The sequence below is a fragment of the Sesamum indicum genome, linkage group LG9, assembly GCF_000512975.1.
Source record: "Sesamum indicum cultivar Zhongzhi No. 13 linkage group LG9, S_indicum_v1.0, whole genome shotgun sequence".
Classification (NCBI taxonomy): domain Eukaryota; kingdom Viridiplantae; phylum Streptophyta; class Magnoliopsida; order Lamiales; family Pedaliaceae; genus Sesamum; species Sesamum indicum.
In genome coordinates, this window is record NC_026153.1 from 237153 (window position 1) to 255813 (window position 18661).

At 34.9% G+C, this 18661-nt stretch overlaps 2 protein-coding genes, 1 long non-coding RNA gene and 1 pseudogene across 5 annotated transcripts; all 4 read left to right on the plus strand.

Annotated features, from left to right (window-relative positions):
- Positions 197 to 1094, plus strand: LOC110012612. The gene is made up of 2 exons (XR_002287832.1): positions 197 to 530; positions 806 to 1094. It is a non-coding gene; the product is annotated as an uncharacterized LOC110012612 (long non-coding RNA).
- Positions 2350 to 5627, plus strand: LOC105170221 (annotated as a pseudogene).
- On the plus strand, positions 7005 to 10054 carry LOC105169959. Of its 3 annotated transcripts, none has more exons than XM_011090510.2 (7): positions 7005 to 7201; positions 7462 to 7502; positions 7602 to 7665; positions 7798 to 7986; positions 8566 to 8637; positions 9347 to 9525; positions 9623 to 10054. In XM_011090510.2, exons 1-7 carry the CDS (start codon positions 7052 to 7054, stop codon positions 9738 to 9740), a joined length of 813 nt encoding a protein of 270 aa, XP_011088812.1. In that variant the 5' UTR covers positions 7005 to 7051; the 3' UTR covers positions 9741 to 10054. The 3 variants fall into 3 exon arrangements, with proteins under 3 accessions (XP_011088812.1, XP_020552249.1, XP_011088813.1); XM_011090511.2 differs by having other exon boundaries at positions 7103 to 7201; positions 7597 to 7665; XM_020696590.1 differs by lacking the exon at positions 8566 to 8637.
- Positions 13535 to 18625, plus strand: LOC105169960 (aspartic proteinase-like protein 2). The gene is made up of 10 exons (XM_011090512.2): positions 13535 to 14063; positions 14604 to 14733; positions 14853 to 15100; positions 15172 to 15399; positions 16695 to 16857; positions 16985 to 17058; positions 17142 to 17238; positions 17705 to 17771; positions 17927 to 17998; positions 18120 to 18625. Exons 1-10 carry the CDS (start codon positions 13816 to 13818, stop codon positions 18293 to 18295), a joined length of 1503 nt encoding a protein of 500 aa, XP_011088814.1. The 5' UTR covers positions 13535 to 13815; the 3' UTR covers positions 18296 to 18625.

Sequence of the window (18661 nt, forward strand, 5' to 3'; positions counted from 1 at the left end):
TTATATTTTTTTAAAATAAAGTAATAAATTATTTTATTTTAAAAATACAGGGGTTAATTGCTGTTTTTTTAATAATAAATTAATTTAATTATTTACAATATCATAAGAAGATAAATTGGATTAAGCCCATTTTTATATAGATTATGTGTTGATGGTTATGTTTAAACAAAAAATCCATTAGTTATTTCATACACATTTGATTAAGGTTGCAGGTTGCAACGGTCTCTTAAATTAAACTTAAGGTTGCTTGCTGCCTTACGAGGATGAAAATAGGCCACTTCGGTTCGTAAAATTAAAGTTGCAGCCGCAAACGACGTCGAAGCCAACGGAGAACGGATGGAAGGCGACAACGGAAGAGAAGAAAAATCGGAGGAGGAGGATCAGCCAAGGCCGAAGTACTAGCAAACGGGCGGTCAGCGCGCCGACGGTCCTTCAAGATGACTTCGCTTTTTGTGTTGCCGTTACCGAACGCATGACTGCTCTTTACTCGTGGCGGCTCCGTCCACATTCTGGATTTTCCCGGCAGTCAAGTGTGTTTCTCGTTCTTTTCCTTTATCCTCTCAGATCTCGTACTCTTTAATTATTTGTGTTGAGTTGTGAATTTTATTGCATGTTTAGTGCACATTGCCCTGAAGTTGGGAGGTTTTTGCGATGATCACGAACAGCATTGATTGGTTCCTAAGTGTCCTTTTCTATTTGGCATTTTAATTTCGTTGAGGTTATGATAATAAAGGTTTATTTTGAATTTTATTGTGAAAATTTCGGCATCTGGCTAATGGAAGCCATTTGAATTTTCTATTGCAAGTTTGTACTGCATATTGTATTAGCTTTACGTAGACGCGCCATGTGAGAAGGACCTTCTGAACACAACCTAGAAGCTGGTGCAACTCTTGCTGCTTTCGAACATGTATTACCTGAAGCTGGTGCAAGTCAATTGTTCACATAGGAGTATTACTATAAGTTATTTAAATCCTATCGCCTCTTGTTATCCATCAATTAGTGATTTGGTATAGAAAAGTTTGTGACTTCATAAGATGATGAATTGCTGATATTTTTTCCATTTTCTTTCTATACAAAGTGCCATACATTGTATATTTCCTAGAGTGTGCTTATATTAGTCAAAAAGTTTCAAGGTTTTTGCACCGAACAAGGTAAGATCAGGCAATAGCCGGAAGAATATTAAAACATCTATGCGATCCCAGTCACAATCGGTACATGCCTCCAAAATTGCAAAGCTTCCCCTCTTCTACAGCTGCTGATCCTGATATGAAGAATGTGTAGAGTCCATATTTCCATCAGTACTTCTTCCCAATGGGACGTCCTTAAAATTAGCAATAGGTAAAACCTTGCATAGTCAGATGGTCATTTGAATCTTGGCTATATGCTCCCAGAGTGGATAAATCACTAGGTGCATGGAAATAATTCAGTAGGTCAAGTGGAAAAATCATACTACTAAATGAGAAGCATCCATTATGAGAATAAAAGACTTTGAAGCAAAAACAATAATAGAGGGCTTGTAGAGACACTTTCCTTTAGTTGGTACTGCCTATGAGTGCACTTCATACAATTTGGGTATCTAATTGTTTTATTTTTCGAGTCAAATTATAGGGTCCTAGAGGACTTCATGCATGCTCTATTGAATTATTTACAGAAACCAAGTATATAAATAAAGTTGGAACCATGATTTCTTGATAATGAAAATGAATGTCTATCAAATATCAATACTAATGGTAATTAATAGCTGTTTCTATTTTTTAAACGACTCAAAAATTTTTTGGCTATTATATATGGAAATAATGAACGGCTGCTTTCATTCAGAAACGGGTCCTTATGATGCAGAAGCAAAAACATGATCAGTAGTTGGCTGGTCATAATCAACATTTATCCAAATTTATTATTTATTAATTATTAACGTTAGGAATTAAAGCACAGCACGAGAAAAAATAGATGAAAGAATTAATATATAAATTTACTTGCCTCATCCAGGTTGGGTAATCTAGATAAGAAAAAGAGAAGTGGGTAACGTTAATATCTAAGTGAGTATATTGCTTTTTCCTGTCCACATGATTTAGAGTTAAAAGTTTGGGGAAGTTTGATTATTTGTGATTTTTTAAATTCTTTTCCTGCATGTATATTTTATCAGCCGATTGTGCAGGTATATTTTAACTAAGCATAAAACTTATTATATCAAAGCATCTCCCATGAAGTTTACATAAAAAAAATTTTCATTCAAGAAATGGTGTCAACGATAAGATGCCTATATTCCAATTGAAGTTCTCGGTAGCAAATAGCATGAGTTCTATTCTTCTGTCCAAGTTTTACTGTTAATTTTATAACAAATGCAAACTTTTAGATGATAGTTGACAACTAATAGTTTTGGGTATCTTCACATTTATAATTTTAAAAAACACAACTAAGGTTAGTCCATGCGCTGCATCATTGCCTTAGTCATGAGAATATTCTGCATTCCATCAATTATGAAATGTATATAAATACATAGAGAATTTATGGTATTTCACATCCATGACACACACACTAAACCAATCCATTCAGGCTCAGCTAGTTCTTTTCAACTTAGATTTTAGTCTAGATAATGCTATTATTCTCCACTAACCATCTAGTAATCTTCCACATAGTATCTACTTTATGCCTGCCTATATATACAAGCTGCTTCAGTGATGTCCATTGAACCAAAAAAGAAAAGGAAGAGGAAGAAACCACCCCACCAAAATTTACACTTGCACTTGCATGATGCTGCTGCGTATTAGGTTATTTGTACTTTCGTTCGAACTCTACCCTCTCCTTCTTCTCCCATTGTTTTTGGAATCTGTTTCATTATCTCCACACAAAATCCCAAGGCTGAGTCCACATTATAAACAATCATTAATCTCTAGGGACCCTAATAAAATCTCATCTGCATCTGCAACTTCTGAGGATTTTAAGACATATTTTTACACTCAGACCCTTGATCACTTCAATTATGGACCCCAGAGTTATGCCACTTTCCAACAAAGATACATGGTCGATTTTAGAAACTGGGGTGGTGCAAATTCAAGCTCTCCGATTTTTGCATATCTTGGGGCAGAAGACCTCTCGACGAAGACTTAGGAGTAATTGGTTTTATCAGCGATACTGCCCCTTTGTTCGGAGCTCTTGCGGTTTTCATAGAGGTAATTTATGATATGACCTTCATATTCTTTATTTCCTATCACACATTCACACCAGAGAAAGTTTTTCCTTTTAAAAGTAAAAATTTGGGCTGTGACAGTTCTTACTATGTTTTTTTCTTTTTGTTGCTTCATTAGCATCGATTTTACGGAAAATCAGTCCCGTTTGGATCAATGGAAGAAGCCATAAGAAACAAAACCTTACGTGGATATTTCAACTCAGCTCAAGCCATAGCAGATTATGCGGAGGTTCTGTTACATGTGAAGGAAAAGTTTTCCGCTCAGAAATCTCCCAGTACTGTCATTTGAGGATCATATGGAGGAAGTAAGTTAAGAAATTCAATATGTCTTTTCAATTGAGTTAATTATCCACTTATTTCTCACATATGCAGCTTATATACATGTGTATATACATAATGTTTGTGCTTAAGCAATTCATATTCCTGAGAATCATTTTTCCCCTCAGTGCTAGCTTCTTGGCTTCGGCTTAAGTATCCACACATTGCTTTAGGTGCTCTAGCCTCGTCAGCCCCTATTCTTTATTTCGACAATATTACTCCACAAAATGGATATTATTCAATTGTCACCAAGGACTTCAAAGTACGTATTAATTATTAATTATTCATGCTTTTCATATATTTTTATTATCTAATATTTTCTTTAAAGTTCATGGGAAATTGTAGTATATTATATTGGGTTCCTATTTTTTGCAGGAGGCCAGTCACACTTGTTATCAAACTATACGAAAGTCATGGTCTGAAATTGACAGAATCGAGTCCAAACCCAATGGCCTCTCCCTCCTTAGTCAAAAATTCAAGACCTGCTCGTAAAATATCATACTTTGTATTGATCTAAATATGTAAATATATATTTATATATCCTCTAACTTTATCCTTAGTAAAGCAATAATTAATTGATTTTTTGGTTCAGGCATTTGAATAATTCCTTTGAGCTAAAGGATTACCTGGACTCAATATATTCATATGCTGCTCAATATAATCAGCCACCAATTGATTCAGTGAGAATGTTGTGCCGTGGCATTGATGGAGCTCCAAGAGGAACTGATGTTCTTGGCCGGATTTTTGCCGGCTTTTTACATAAGGAAGAAGAAAACTTACCTTTAGAGGACAATCAACGCACGGTTCCTTTATCCCCTTTTACTGTATTATCAATATCTCTACGTGTGATTCGGTGAGCTCGTCGTCTCTTCTAAAGGGAATGTCTCTTGCTATGATACAAATGAATACAATTATCCCGATGAAACCAACACGGGGTGGCCATGGCAAGTAAGTCATTATTTAAGATCTAATTTCTCCCTTTAATTCGAACAAATTATTTCCGTATTAATGAGGTCAAAGAATTGAAAATTAATCAAGAAAAAAGTATGATAATTCTAACTGTGACTTATAGTTAAAATACTGCATATTGTAATTATATATTCTTCGTTTGAGTGTTAGTTTGGTCTTGTTTCCATTAGACTTGTAGCGATCTGGTGATCCCTATCGGGAGAGGGGAAGATGACACAATGTTTCCAGCTGCACCTTTCAATCTAAATCGATTCATCAAATACTGCAAAGGCTTATATGGTGTCTCTCCTCGTCCTCATTGGGTTACTACTTACTATGGAGGCCATGTAAGTTTCTTTTTACCATTTCATTATCTTATCAACAAAAATTTGAAGTACCCCAATTGTTCTTATATATATACATATATGTAATAAATAATTATAGACATTGCAATTTATTTAACACCAAATTATTGCAGGATATAAAGTTTATTTTATTTTATTGCAGGATATAAAGTTAGTGCTGCACCGATTTGGGAGCAACATAATTTTTTCAAATGGTCTAAAAGATCCATACAGTAGTGGAGGGTAACTGAAATAGCCAGATTCTTTTATTTAATTTGGAAATATACTAATTTATGTTAGAGTTATATGTTTTGTTTAATTGCTTTTCACCCCCTTTCTTTTGAATCATATATAGGGTTTTAGAAGACATATCAAAAAGTATGCGCGCCGTAACAACAGTCGAGAGTATGCAATTTCAGATTTTGCTGAATTATGGATTCTTGAATTTAGTCACCAAAAAATAATCTTTCTCTCTCTTTCTACCCTTTATTATTTATTTTATTTCTCAGTGATTTTTTTTCTCTTTTATTTGATTGAGATGCCCCATCTCCACTATGTGAAAATGTTTATTCTCCTTTTTTGCAGGGTCTCATTGTCTAGACATACTTTATTCTACGAAAACTGATCCAGAGTGGTTGGTGGAGCAACGAAATGTAGAGGTTAAGATAATAAAAGAATGGATGAATACGTATTATGCAGATCTCCATGCCCTAAAGAAATAGTAGAATAAAAGGACTTGTTGAGTGAGGGCATCAAATTCCACAAATATTGTACTGCTTTATAAGAGCGATTCTATTATTTTGCACTAATTTTTATAGTATGCAGCACTTGGCACTTGATGTGGAGTTATATACTAGTTTTCTCTATCAATTAATAAGTTGTACTTATAATCTAAAATTTACATGTAATGTTAACTATTGTTTTCATTTATAAGGAGAAAGAAGATAATGTGTAATAATTGGTTCAGTTTTGCTTTCAAATGAAAGAATAAAATTAAGTGCATAAAATGTTGAACAAAATAAAATGTTATAAAATTATAATTCTACTCTTTAACTTTATTTTTTTTCCCCTTCTTGGGCACCTTCTGAGTTCTTGACTGTGATGCCATTCCTCTACGAGTCTACAAACAATCATTGAATTCGAATGTGTTCCACGCTTCATCTATAATACATAAAAAAGAACAGATGTGTATTGACGCAAATAAAGTACAAAAAGGAACCTATTCCGTGACATGAATTGATTATTTATTGTCCGACTCGCCTAATCCGGACCTGCATTGGCATTGTGGTTGTGGTGTAAAGTGGTTTATGATGCTGAAACTTTTGAAGGCATATATGCCACCACAATGACAACAAAGCCTTTTCACGGTTAACCCATTTTCAGGATCGGTTTCTTACTCACTTGCCAGTCAACAACGTATTGATTCATTTCATTCTACGAGTAAGTATTCAAATGAATTATAAATTATTGAATAAAAGTAGACTACTAATACAATATATATATTTATATATATATATATATATATGAATAGAATGTTGTCCACACAAAATTTGGATTATGCAAGACAAAAAATATAGGACAAAATGAAATTTTATAAATTGAAATAAAAGATGTTACAATCTTTGAGGTAAATATTATTATTCGATTCTTCTCTTCAAATGTTGCTTTAGCTTATTCTTGAATTCGATGCACAAATCTCCTCGAAATTTGCATGAAAAAATTACTATCTTAAAATATGGTATCAAGACTTGAAATTTGATGCCAAGAAAAATGTGGAATTTTCACAATTGCAGCACATCGTTGTGCCAGAAACTTGCTTCGACTTAAGTTATTTGGATTTGTTGTGTTGTATGTAGTGACTTGTTACAATCTTGAGTTGTTGTGTTGTTTGTATGTGATGAATTGTTGTGTGGTGAAGGTCTTTTGGACTCACTTCTATTGTGCTTCAAAATCATGGTCTCACTAGTATAGATGAACTGGATTATTTCTTAATAGACATGTGCCTTGAAATATATAGTACAGATATATGGGCCTTTGTAAAAGCCCAAACCAAATAAATTCATATTTGAGCTGTCAACTTCTTTATTGGGCTCAGGAATATATTCGTTAACGAAGTGTGGGCTCTGGCAGGAGTTTTATGGAGCCCAATTCCTAATACTCTTTTCCATATATGAAAAATGAAAAATTTTGCAAGCAGCTTCAGAAGAGAGTTCAGACACAACACACACAAAGGGGGAGGAGAAAAACCTTGAAGATGCTGAGATTGAAGAGACTGATTGAAATCGCACCAAGAAGAAGTGTCAATGGTAGAAAATTGCTCAAAGAGGAAGTACAGATTTTCCCAGAAATCCCTCTACGAAGTCCTTCTCAATGGACTTCCAGTCGCTTCCTTGACATTTATCAGGTCGGTTGAAATTTTGCTTCAGGTTTGACCGTATGGACCCGTAGATTTCGCTTTCATTGTGGGTTTGATCCTAGAAACTAAACCCTGATGGGTTTTTGTATATTGTGGAATTCTGTTTTCGTAGTTTAGTTTCTTGTTCTTGTTCTAGATCTTTGGAAAGTGAACATGGGTCGACTTGAATTTGTTTTTGAGTGAGTTATTGTAAAGAACTTGGATTTGTGCTGTTTTAATGCGTGTCCTTTTGGTTTATTTTAATGTAGATGGGAAATAAGGACGCAATTGAGAGAGAACGAGCTCGGCTGTGAGTAATTTGACGTCCACCCATGTTCTTACACTTTGGGTTACGGAACTGCATTTGTTTAAATGTGAATGAAAAATGTTTATGTGTAATTTAGGACAGTAAAGATGAGATGAATAGGGGTTACTTTGCGGATATGTCGGAGATGAAGCAACATGGTGGGAAGGTATGTTGATGTAGTATTTATTGGACTAAGAGTTTGATTACGTTCGATGCTTAATTTAGATTTCGTTTTTCATAAAAAGGTGTTTGATTTTGGGGATTTTGAGGTTAAGTTTGGGATGGTGGTTCTATGCAGATTGGACCGGCAAATAAGATAATAATTCCAGCGGTTGCAGCTGTGAAGTTTCCTACAGTTGAAGTGAACTACTCAGATGGTTCTAGCCTTAAGCTGCCCATAACCTCTGACAGAAATGATGCCAATTTGTCCAAGTCAGATATCCCAAAAGCATCTTTAGTGTGTTTGTCGTTTCGGGCAAGCTCACAGGTGAGATTTGTGAATGATTGTTGTCTATTATGCCATGTTAGTGGATCTCACTACCAACATATTCCTCTATCCCAAAGAGAAAGGTGTTCGATATTTTTCGTTACAGTTAACTAATTGCAAAAAGATTGGAGAACATAGCTGAGAGAGTGAGGATGAGAGAGAGTAAAAACAGAATGCATCCTAAAAGCTGCCATAAAAAAATTTATTCCAATTATTTTGCTGCATGATGTTGTTCATGCTTTCCACCCCGTAACGCTAATTGGGATGTGAAAGAGTTTGATCTGCTGTTTAACTGTTGAAGTTCACATAATGTCTAAAGTTGGATGTTGATCCCCTCTTGCCATCTAAATGAGCAGATGCAAAGTAAAAGGAAATGGGGTTGCTGAAAAAGCAACTTTAGTTACAAGATTTTAATTAGTTAGGTGAATAGCTGAACTTGGTGAGAACAAAAGATCTATCTTTTTTTCTGGGTACTGAGGATGGGGCAAACAAATATTCCACTTAAAGCTCCCTTACAATTTAGGTGAAAATTGCTTGAAGATTGTGTTCTTTAACTTTATTTTTTTGTAATCCTGACAGCCTATGGTTGATTCCTGGAGCTTTCCATTCCTTAAAACTTTCAGTCATAGCCCTGATGTTCGGTTATATGAGGTATTGCATTTTCAGCTACTTTGATTATCTTAGAGAAGTGGTTACAATTTAAACTTTTCTTTCTTGGTTCCAATAATGAGTAAGGGTAAATATATTTTCCTCATCTTTGCTCAGCAGTAAAAGGACATTAACGTTTGCTCTTAATCTGTTTCTTGATTCACTTGGCTGCTTTAGTTCTATGAAATGTCGCAAGAAATTAGGGTTTATTGTCATAATCATATATAAGCTTGAAACCTGTTCTAATGAGTCAAATATAATTCATAAAACCCCTGGGTTCCTTTACTGTCGTGTCTAATCACTGCCATCCAATCTTTTTGCCTGCAACAGCCCTGGGAGTGTTACATATGGTGTCCTATTGTTGTCATTGATTACCACTGCACAAGAAACAGAATGCTCTCTTCTTTCTTCTTGTTCAGCAGTTTGTTTGTCCAAATTGACTCAAACTGCATAATGAGTGCTATTATCCTCCTCGCATCTACTAATATACCATGGCTCAGCGAAGCAATATATGCCACAATTATGCTGACTGTAAATGATCCTTTTCCCATTCGTCTTGCCCTCTAAACATATTACCATGACGTGAATGTGCCCCTGTCATGTTGCGAATCATTAACATGGGGGCCTGTGGCATATATTACTTGACTTCATGTTAGCATGATTGCGAATGAACTGCATTAATTCTTTTTTTATAATAGTTTCTCTTGTGTAGGTATCCTTCATAGATTCGTGGTTATTGACTCGCAGTCCTATAAAAAAGCTACTTCTCAAGATCATGAGGAAACAGAAGCCTGGTGAAAAGCAAGATGTCCTGCAAAGGCAGATTGTTTATTCTTTTGGTGATCATTATTACTTCAGAAAGGAGCTTAGGATATTAAATCTTCTTACAGGGTATTGATCACATTCTCCTCGGCAGATATCCTTTTCCAGCCTCCATTCAAAACAGCTACTTTTAACTGACATACTACTTATCACTGATGATCTTCAGGTACATTTTCTTACTCGACAGACTCGGTAGAATACGATGGCAAGGTTTTGGTTTGGCAACGCCAGATGAGTTGTCGTCACTTCTGTCCTGCACGTCCCTATTGCTGGAAGAGAAATAAGAAATACACTCAATAATCGAGATTGACTCTTTTGTTGAGCAAACAAGACAACTGCGAACTCTATCTGGAGACGGGTACTATCAGCTTTGCATTATGCATCATAATGTCAATTTCCCTAAGGACTGACAATATGGCCATCTTCGGTGAAATTTTGATTGTGGAGCTTGTATTTGATATATGATCCTATTACACTTTTGTTATCTCCTCCATCCATATTATACTTGAGTTACAGTGCAGGGGTATATCCCTTCACGGCACATGCACCCAGCATGGAATAATACGTTTTAACATGATATTTGTGCAATCTTCGTGTAGTATGCTTCCTAAGTATTAGAACCCTTACATATCAGAGTCAACAACACTCAGGCACAGCATTTCCGTGTTGATAACATTCTTTTCCCAGTCTTTGTGCTGGTTGCTGCATTCCTCACTGCAGGTTGTAGCAGGGACAGGGGACGGGCTGTCTCATGATTGGAAACACTCAACTCACTCACCATATCCAAAAGCGCGTAATCCCCATCACATGCTATTGCTCACAGATTCCTCTATTATACGCCTTGTTTGGTGTGGCGGAAAAATGCAATTCTTGGTTCTTATTCTGATTTTGTGAATTAATGCTCATGCCAAGCTCAATCCGGCTGCTAATGGAACATGCTCTTTGTTCAACTACTTCTCCAAATCACTCTAATTTTTTATGTAACAGTTGTTACTCAAATAAAATATTCCAGAATTAATTATACCGATACTTCTGAGGTTAAGTTTAATTACATGCTCTTTGTTTGCTGTAAAATTAAAGTTGTAACTACTACAGTTTCTTTCCACATCTTCTCACAATAAAAAAAAATTACACACAACTCTTTTTGAAATAAGTTACATTTACCCAATATTTTATAACAGTAGAGGATTTTTATACTCCATTTAAGCAAAGCCCAGAAAAATTATTAAATTTTTGAATAAAAATAGATGGGAAATTGGATGTGTAGAGTGGAATTTTGTGGTAGGAGTGTCCTTTTTCTTAAACCAGACAAAGTTACATTAATTAGATACCATAACGTAACCGGACCTCCAATCCCAACATTAGAATTTAGCAGCTCCCTCCTAATGTAGAGTGGACTTTAAATCCTTAATAATAAAACTTTTGAATTTCAATTTTTTTATAATAAATTCTTTGAATTTGTTTGAATAGTATTGAATTTAAATGATTTTAAGTTGTATTTGGATTGATGAGCACGAATTTGAAAGAAGGATTTGAAAAAATATTTCAAACACTAAATATAAAAAGAATTTAAAATTCATCCATATTTAATCAAAATATAGTTCAAAATTAGAGTGGGAGGATTTAAAATTTTTTAAATTTAAAAGTATTCAAAAACATATTTAAAAAATATATTATTAAGAATTTAAAATTTATTAAAAATTACTTTTCTAAATCATTCCTAAAAATCTAAATCTATTCATCCAAATGTACTTACTTGAGTGGTCCAAGAATTTGAAAAACTTACAAGTCAGAAACCAACCAGGCTAAGTTTTCAATGATATTTTTGCCCCTGTTCACAAGTTGCAATTTGGTCACCTACTTTTTGGTCAGAGCTGCTGCCTCTGCCTCTGCCTCCATTTTAGAAAGCAAAAGCAAGGGGGTTATTTTTGTAAATCCACCAAAAGCCAACCCCCCACTTTGCTTTTTATCCATTTCTTAGGGGCAAAGTGAAAGAGCATGAAATCAAATAATTGAGGCTGCACATTTTGCCAAAGTCTCCAACTCAATTTTTTTTTAAATTATTAATATTTTCTTGTAATTAACAAAATTAGAGAAACCACTGTCTCCGCAACAACCATTATTGAACGCAAACACACGACTCTCTATATACCGGATATTCAATTCAAATCATAACTACTATCCAACAGGTGAATCTATAGTTACAATTCTAATAAAACGTAAAATGAACTGAAATCAATTCTCAGATCAAATAACCATTTACTTGCATAAATAAACTTATATCTTATTCGATTCTATCCCACAATTTACTTTTAAAAACACAAGATCCATTTTTACTTGGACTACATACTTTAGTGATAGTGAGCACATTGGTGAGGTGGTAAGAACTGAAAAAGGTAAGGTAGTAGCTAGGGCTGGTATAAGGTTAGGGTAGTGGGTGAAAACTCCTCTCCTATCCTCTTTAAGGGTAGTGTGAAGAAGGTTCTTGGGTTGTGCTTTAGCATCTCAAAAGCCTCCCATTCATCATACTTGTGAATACTTTTTTACTAGGATTATGGGACACCCTCCTACTATTTTAAGACAAACTAATTAACATTAGTTTCCTCAATTACTACCTTTTTAATATTCACTATAATAATGCAACAATTGTTAATTTAATTTATTGAGTCAACTCATTAAATGGACTTCTATAGTTTGATATAAATTAATAGTAGTCTAATAATAATGAATTAATAATTATAATCAATTGAAAATAAGCAACTTCTTGGAGGGTCTTTGGTGAAATTTTTCTAGAAAGATCATTGTTTCTTATATAAGATGTTTTCGAAATTTAAAAAATTTAGAAATGTATGATGCGCTCGATACATTTATATAAAGAATTTCAACCCAGTCTAAATTAGTCGGAAATAAATAAATAAATAAAATTTCACCCAGTCCAAATTATAAATAATATAGATAAGATTTTACAGTGTTTGAAAAATATGAAATTAGATTCATAATAATAAAACTATATACTAAACTCAAAATAAAACGAGTTTGTAATATTTTAGAAATAAATAAGAAACTCTTTGTTCTTCCATGAACAACTAACATAGTCCATATAAAGAATGCCGGACATTTTATAATTTATAAATAACGCACTAAATATAGTATTATTCTAAATTTCTACTTTTAGTATCAGTATACGGTAGAATTTTTTTTTGATAATTTTGACGAATTCAATTGTAATTAACAAGAAATTAATGTTGTTCAAAAGGTATTTGCAATTAATAACAATATCAACACAATTTATCATGAGTCGGAGTTTACAACATTATGATATAAATATTATTGTTAGGACAATGCCTCAATGTCTGAAGCTGGACAACTTGTTCCAATCTATTTAATTATATCATAAAAACAGGTCCCCCATTCCATTCTATTCCATTATTTTATTTATTTTTTATGTCAAATCTATTTTGGTATTTGCAATTATTGCTAGTTGTATTTCAATTATGCGCTTCAGAATAATATTTATTTATTTTTCTAAGTTGCCAATTCATATTATTTGAAAATATTTGTAGGAGAATTGTTGTTGTGGCTTCGAATTTGGATAATATAAATGGGTTCGATCTATATGTGGGTATTTATCTATTTTTATAGTATCATTTTAATTTATTGCCTTTTAATATAATTTAATGAATTTTTAATGTATTGATGATGCATTGGATGCTGTAATTAATCAAAGATATTTGAATATATTTTTTTGAAATGAATTATACATAGATTTGCAAGATTTTAAAATAAATTAATATATAAAATCCATCCCTTTTTCGAACAATAAATAAATAAATAAATAAAAATTAAGATAAATAGCAAAATAAAAAAAAAGAAAAGAAAAGCAGACTGACACGATGCCCAAAATCAGGAAAAGAAAAGGAAAATTAAAAAAAGAATAATATTAAAGAATTGAAAAAGAAAGATACAACTTGTTATGCGCATCGTACAAGCAGTCGAAGCAAAGAACTCTGTGTGCAACGTGGGTGCGTATAAAAATAGAATAATTAGTCCAAGTTTTTGATTCAAATCAAACTTCGGTTAAAGGCTGTTGTCTCTCTCCCTCTCTCTCTCTTTCTCGCGCACTCTATCCCTCTCTTTCTCTCTCTAAATTCACGCGCACATACACGTATATATACGTCGCAGAGATATAGAGATACATATATATTTGTATGTATGTATATATATACATATACACACGTAGGAGATAATTGCATCAGATGTACTCCTACATATAGCCGTTGTCTTGCTTAGATTATAAGGAAAGGCAAGAAAGAGAGTACAAGGAGAAGGAGAAAAGGGAGGTTCTTTTGTTTATTGGGAATGCCGCCGGCGAGGATTCTGGTGGTGGGGGCGGCGCTGTTTTTGTCGGTGGCGGTAGGCGTGGTGGTCGGTGGTGAGGGTGAGGGGAAGGGGTTGGTGCTGAGCCTCGAGAGGGTGAGTCATGAGGGAATGGGGCTGAGTCAACTCAGGCATCGTGACCGGGTTAGGCACGGTAGATTCTTGCAGCAACAGACTTTTGGGGTTGTTGATTTCCCTGTCCAGGGGACCTATGATCCTTATCTTGTTGGGTATATATCTAATTCTTATCAACATATTACATGTATATAGAGATATATATGTGTGTGTGGTTGGAACTTGGACGTGTACTTTTATGTGAGTTTTTACAGTGGCTTTTCATTTTTCAAATTGCAAATGGATAAACGAGTTAATATGTTGTCTTTTGATGTTGGAGATGTTTTTTCATAATTTCTTGCTGGTTTTTAATGAGTTCTTGAGTCATTTCTTGAAATTAACTTGTCAAGTCAAATGCTCTGCTTCTTTATTACAAAAGTACATCTAAGTTCTGGGTCGTATCTATTTGAATATGATGGGTGTAATTAACCTTCCAAAAAGTATATATTCTGGATTAGTTGGTCTATTTGGAAGGGAATGATGCAAGAATTTCTTGAACATTTTAGGCTTTATATCAAATTGTGGAATATTTTTTTTTTTTGGCTGTATTCTTTCTTTGTTCTCTTTTCCTTTGGGGGGTGTATCCATTGTTTGATGTGCTGGAGAATTATATTGATTCACTGGAACTTATTGGGCTGCTGAATCTTTTTCTATAGGCTATACTTTACAAGAGTTAAATTGGGGACTCCACCAAAAGAATTCTATGTACAGATTGATACTGGAAGTGATGTGCTATGGGTCAGCTGCAATCCCTGTACCGGTTGCCCCACATCCAGTGGACTCCAAGTACACCATTGTTCATTCTTGCATATCTCCATTTCTTTATTTTGTCTGTCTTCTATTTGCAGATTTTTTGGACATCTAGAAGTGACATGGTTCATGGAATGCTGTTGCTTGTTTAACAGATAGAGCTGGAGTTTTTTGATCCTTCCAGCTCGTCGACAGCATCAATGATCTCATGTAATGACCAAAGGTGTGCTTTGGGAGCACAATCTTCTGATTCTGGTTGTTCCGGTCAGAATCAGTGTGGGTACACGTTCCAGTATGGTGACGGCAGCGGGACATCAGGATATTATGTATCAGACTCAATTTATTTCGACTCCATAGTTGGAAATTCATTGACTTCGAATTCTTCAGCACCTGTTGTCTTTGGGTGAGTTCTCGTTGTTCTAGATTGAAATCATTCTCGGTGCACGTTTTTACCGGTTTTGTTTTTTGGGACAGTTGCAGCACATCACAGTCTGGGGACCTTACGAAGCCAGATAGGGCAGTTGATGGTATATTTGGTTTTGGACAGCAGGGATTATCTGTGATTTCACAGCTTTCTTCACAGGGGATCACCCCAAATTCATTTTCCCATTGCTTGAAAGGAGAAAATGGTGGTGGTGGTATATTGGTACTTGGTCAGATAGTGGAGCCAAATATAGTGTACACTCCGCTTGTTCCATCACAGTACGTATATTACCTGATTGACAACTTTCAAGACCTGTTTCTGTTTTTTGTTTCCTTACATACAACTTTTTTGTTTAAGTATCATGCAAGAAGGGTCTAATTCCCATACCTGAATGTGTAAATCTGATGGGTTTTTTTTTCTTTTCTTAATAAGATTGTTAGATTTGATAGATTGCTATGTATAATATGCATTTGAATGGATATCCAGGTAACTTATATACCACCTCAGAAAAATTGAAATTCAGGAATTATGTCTTAAATTGTTAGTTTGCAAAGTGCTTATCGGTTTTGGCGATAGCTTCAGAATAGATGTTTCCTCATTTATCAATTTGCTTTTCCACTTCTTTTTCTGGTCCAAAATGAACATCAGGATTGCAATTTGTAGCATTTTTACCCACCAAAGCAAATAGGAACTCAAGTTGAAGCGCTAATAAGTTAAGAAGGGTTCTGATAATTGGCGGAAATAAACCTATTTTTGTTTATAAATAGGTACTCTTTTCTTTTCCCCTCACATGTAAATCTCTTCTGATTGCTAGGTATGTATTTGGCCTACAATCTCTTTTCTTTAAACCACTGTTTGTATGAGAAAGTGAAGATGCTTAAATCTCAGGGTTATAGATTATTTATATTTGATAATCTTTTATCATACTTTTGCCTGGGAGTACTGCGACCTTTTATTTGCGTAAACAATGTATAGAGGGCCTTGGTTTCTGACTAAAAGTCCTTGAATTTCACCACACTCTAGACTCCAAGTGCTTGATTTTCTTAATCAGTGTACTGTTTGAAAGTATCTGAAACTGAGGGCTTCGGAGTAAGCTGAACAGCAACCAAGTAGATTAGCTTGGTTGAAACGCTATCTCTATGCATCTGTGAGTGTTGATGCTTGGTCCTTTTCCAATAAGGAGAAGATTTTTTGACCCTGAAAAGTAACCTTATTTAGTGACCAAAACTGCATGTGTTACAATTTGGACTGCAATTCAACAACAGCATGACATGATACAGTTCAAGTTAGTCTTCTTAGCTCATTTTCCATCCTCAATATGCAAAAACATAACTGTTCTTGTATTTCAGAAAGTATATGAGGCACAAAAAGCTTGTCTTTTAAGAATGGTTTCGACAGTTAAATCATAAGCTGTTAAGGAATTAGTAGTTCCATGCTGCGGCGTTTTCTTCTGTGTGTGCCTGTGTTATGCATTTTCCTTTTTCATCCAAGAACCATCAATTACACTATTTCCATCAGTTGGATGTGCCACCAACATTGCAAATTGATGAATTCTCTGATTCCAAATTCTCAGGCCACATTACAATGTAAATCTGCAAAGTATTTCAGTAAATGGGCAGACATTAAACATTGATTCGTCAGTGTTTGCAACATCAGGGAACCGAGGAACAATAATTGATTCAGGAACAACATTGGCATACTTTGCAGAAGAGGCTTATGATCCTTTTGTTACGGCAGTAAGTTGCAGAAGAAATTCTTTTGGATGTTCCACTTGATGCCCATTAACATTAATGCATGTCATTTTTTTGTTGGATTTTATATTCTTCTGATGCCTAAATTTGTGGAATATTCTCTGTTCTGCAGATCACACAAACTGTATCACAATCCGTGCGCCCCCTTCTTTCTAAGGGAAACCAGTGCTATCTAACTACCTCCAGGTTTTTCATCAAAGATTCATTTATCTTCACATATCTTTCTGTCCAATTGCCTCCTTAGTTTGTTTTTTCATTTTCCTCTTCAGTATCTCAGAAATTTTCCCTCCAGTTAGTTTAAACTTTGCTGGTGGTGCATCAATGATACTCAGACCCCAAGATTATCTTTTGCAGCAGAACTCTGTTGTAAGTCTTCATTTCATATCTTTTAAAATTTCTATCTTCTCAGTGAACCATAGCCTTGGTCGACTACATATATCAACTTTCTAATATGCTGCTTCTCGAGTGTACTTTATAATGAACTCAAAGATCTAACCGGTCATCATGTTAAGCCTTTGTACCAAACAATGAACTTTTTCGAACTGGCTATGGCATTTGTGAGAATAATCCACAGCATAATGGGAATAGTTGGAAGTAAATGTTCGTTAAAGCTTGTGGAGGTCCTTGGTTTAGATTACCAGTGATAAAATTCAATATGCAATTTACATTTAACTGTCTCCTGTTTCTAAAGAACTTTGGTCATTGGAAGAGGAGCAGTGTATCCAATGTGGACAGACATTGAAATGAACTCACCGAGCCTGGATATAATCGAACAAGTTCTCTAGTTCCTTGATATTTAGTAAATGTTGGTGACATGCCCCGCTTTGTGTAGGGTGGTGCTGCAGTGTGGTGCATTGGCATTCAGAAAATCCAGGGTCAAGGAATTACAATTTTAGGAGGTACGGATCATTGAGCATCCTCTCTGGTGTTTGTTTGTTGTAAGCTTCAATTCTTAATGTTCTGCTTCCATGTTCAACGTCTGTTTTTGTCTTGACTGCTAAGATAAGAAGACATTATCATTGATCATTTTATCGATCATTTCTCCTTCCTGCAGACCTTGTTCTGAAAGACAAGATCGTAGTGTATGATTTGGCTGGTCAGCGGATTGGTTGGGCAAACTACGACTGTAAGCTTCTTTACCACTAGTTTACCTAACTTTCACACACCACCGTATTTTGCCTGAAATCATATCATATCATTGTCTTCATTCATACTCCGACTCGCTAAAACAAATCTATGTCTTACAGGTTCGTCATCTGTGAACGTCTCGACAACAACAAACACCGGTAAAACAGAATTTTTCAATGCAGGACAAGTTGAGAACAACGGTTCACCACGTAACGAGCTTTACAAGCTAATACCAATCACCATTACAACGTTCTTGTTGCATATACCATTCTTCGGTATCCTTCCATTCTTGTAAAGTCTATTGATCGACCTGTGGAGGTTGTATACATTTTCCTCTTGGTTAGTAGTAGTTCCCTGTTATTATAGCCCAAGTTGGGTGGGGGTGGGGGTGGGGGGCGCGAGCCCGCGCTGAGGGTAGTTTGTGTACGCTAGATTGCAGGCTTTAAGACGGCCTATTTTGTTGTTGCATTTGCTTTGACGGGTCTCAGACCATTCGTGGTTAGCATAGAATTACTCCGACGTTGCTGTACACAGAAATATTCATACAAGTATTGTACATTTCTTTTAAACACCACTAATATTGTTTATTTTTATTTAAGGAAAGAGGACTTTTTGTTGGAGAGTACTTTATATATATATTTTCAATTTTTGTTTGAGATCT

Bases quoted from the DNA above. Each gene is read 5' to 3' on its own strand.
- LOC105169960 (XM_011090512.2), top strand. From the start codon at position 13,816: ATGCCGCCGGCGAGGATTCTGGTGGTGGGGGCGGCGCTGTTTTTGTCG. The intron at 14,064-14,603 runs GTATATATCTAA...CTTTTTCTATAG, and splicing joins TATGATCCTTATCTTGTTGG to GCTATACTTTACAAGAGTTA. The intron at 17,239-17,704 runs GTAAGTCTTCAT...CGCTTTGTGTAG, and splicing joins TTTTGCAGCAGAACTCTGTT to GGTGGTGCTGCAGTGTGGTG.
- LOC105169959 (XM_011090510.2), top strand. From the start codon at position 7,052: ATGCTGAGATTGAAGAGACTGATTGAAATCGCACCAAGAAGAAGTGTC. The intron at 7,503-7,601 runs GTGAGTAATTTG...AATTTAGGACAG, and splicing joins GAGAGAGAACGAGCTCGGCT to TAAAGATGAGATGAATAGGG. The intron at 7,987-8,565 runs GTGAGATTTGTG...TAATCCTGACAG, and splicing joins CGTTTCGGGCAAGCTCACAG to CCTATGGTTGATTCCTGGAG.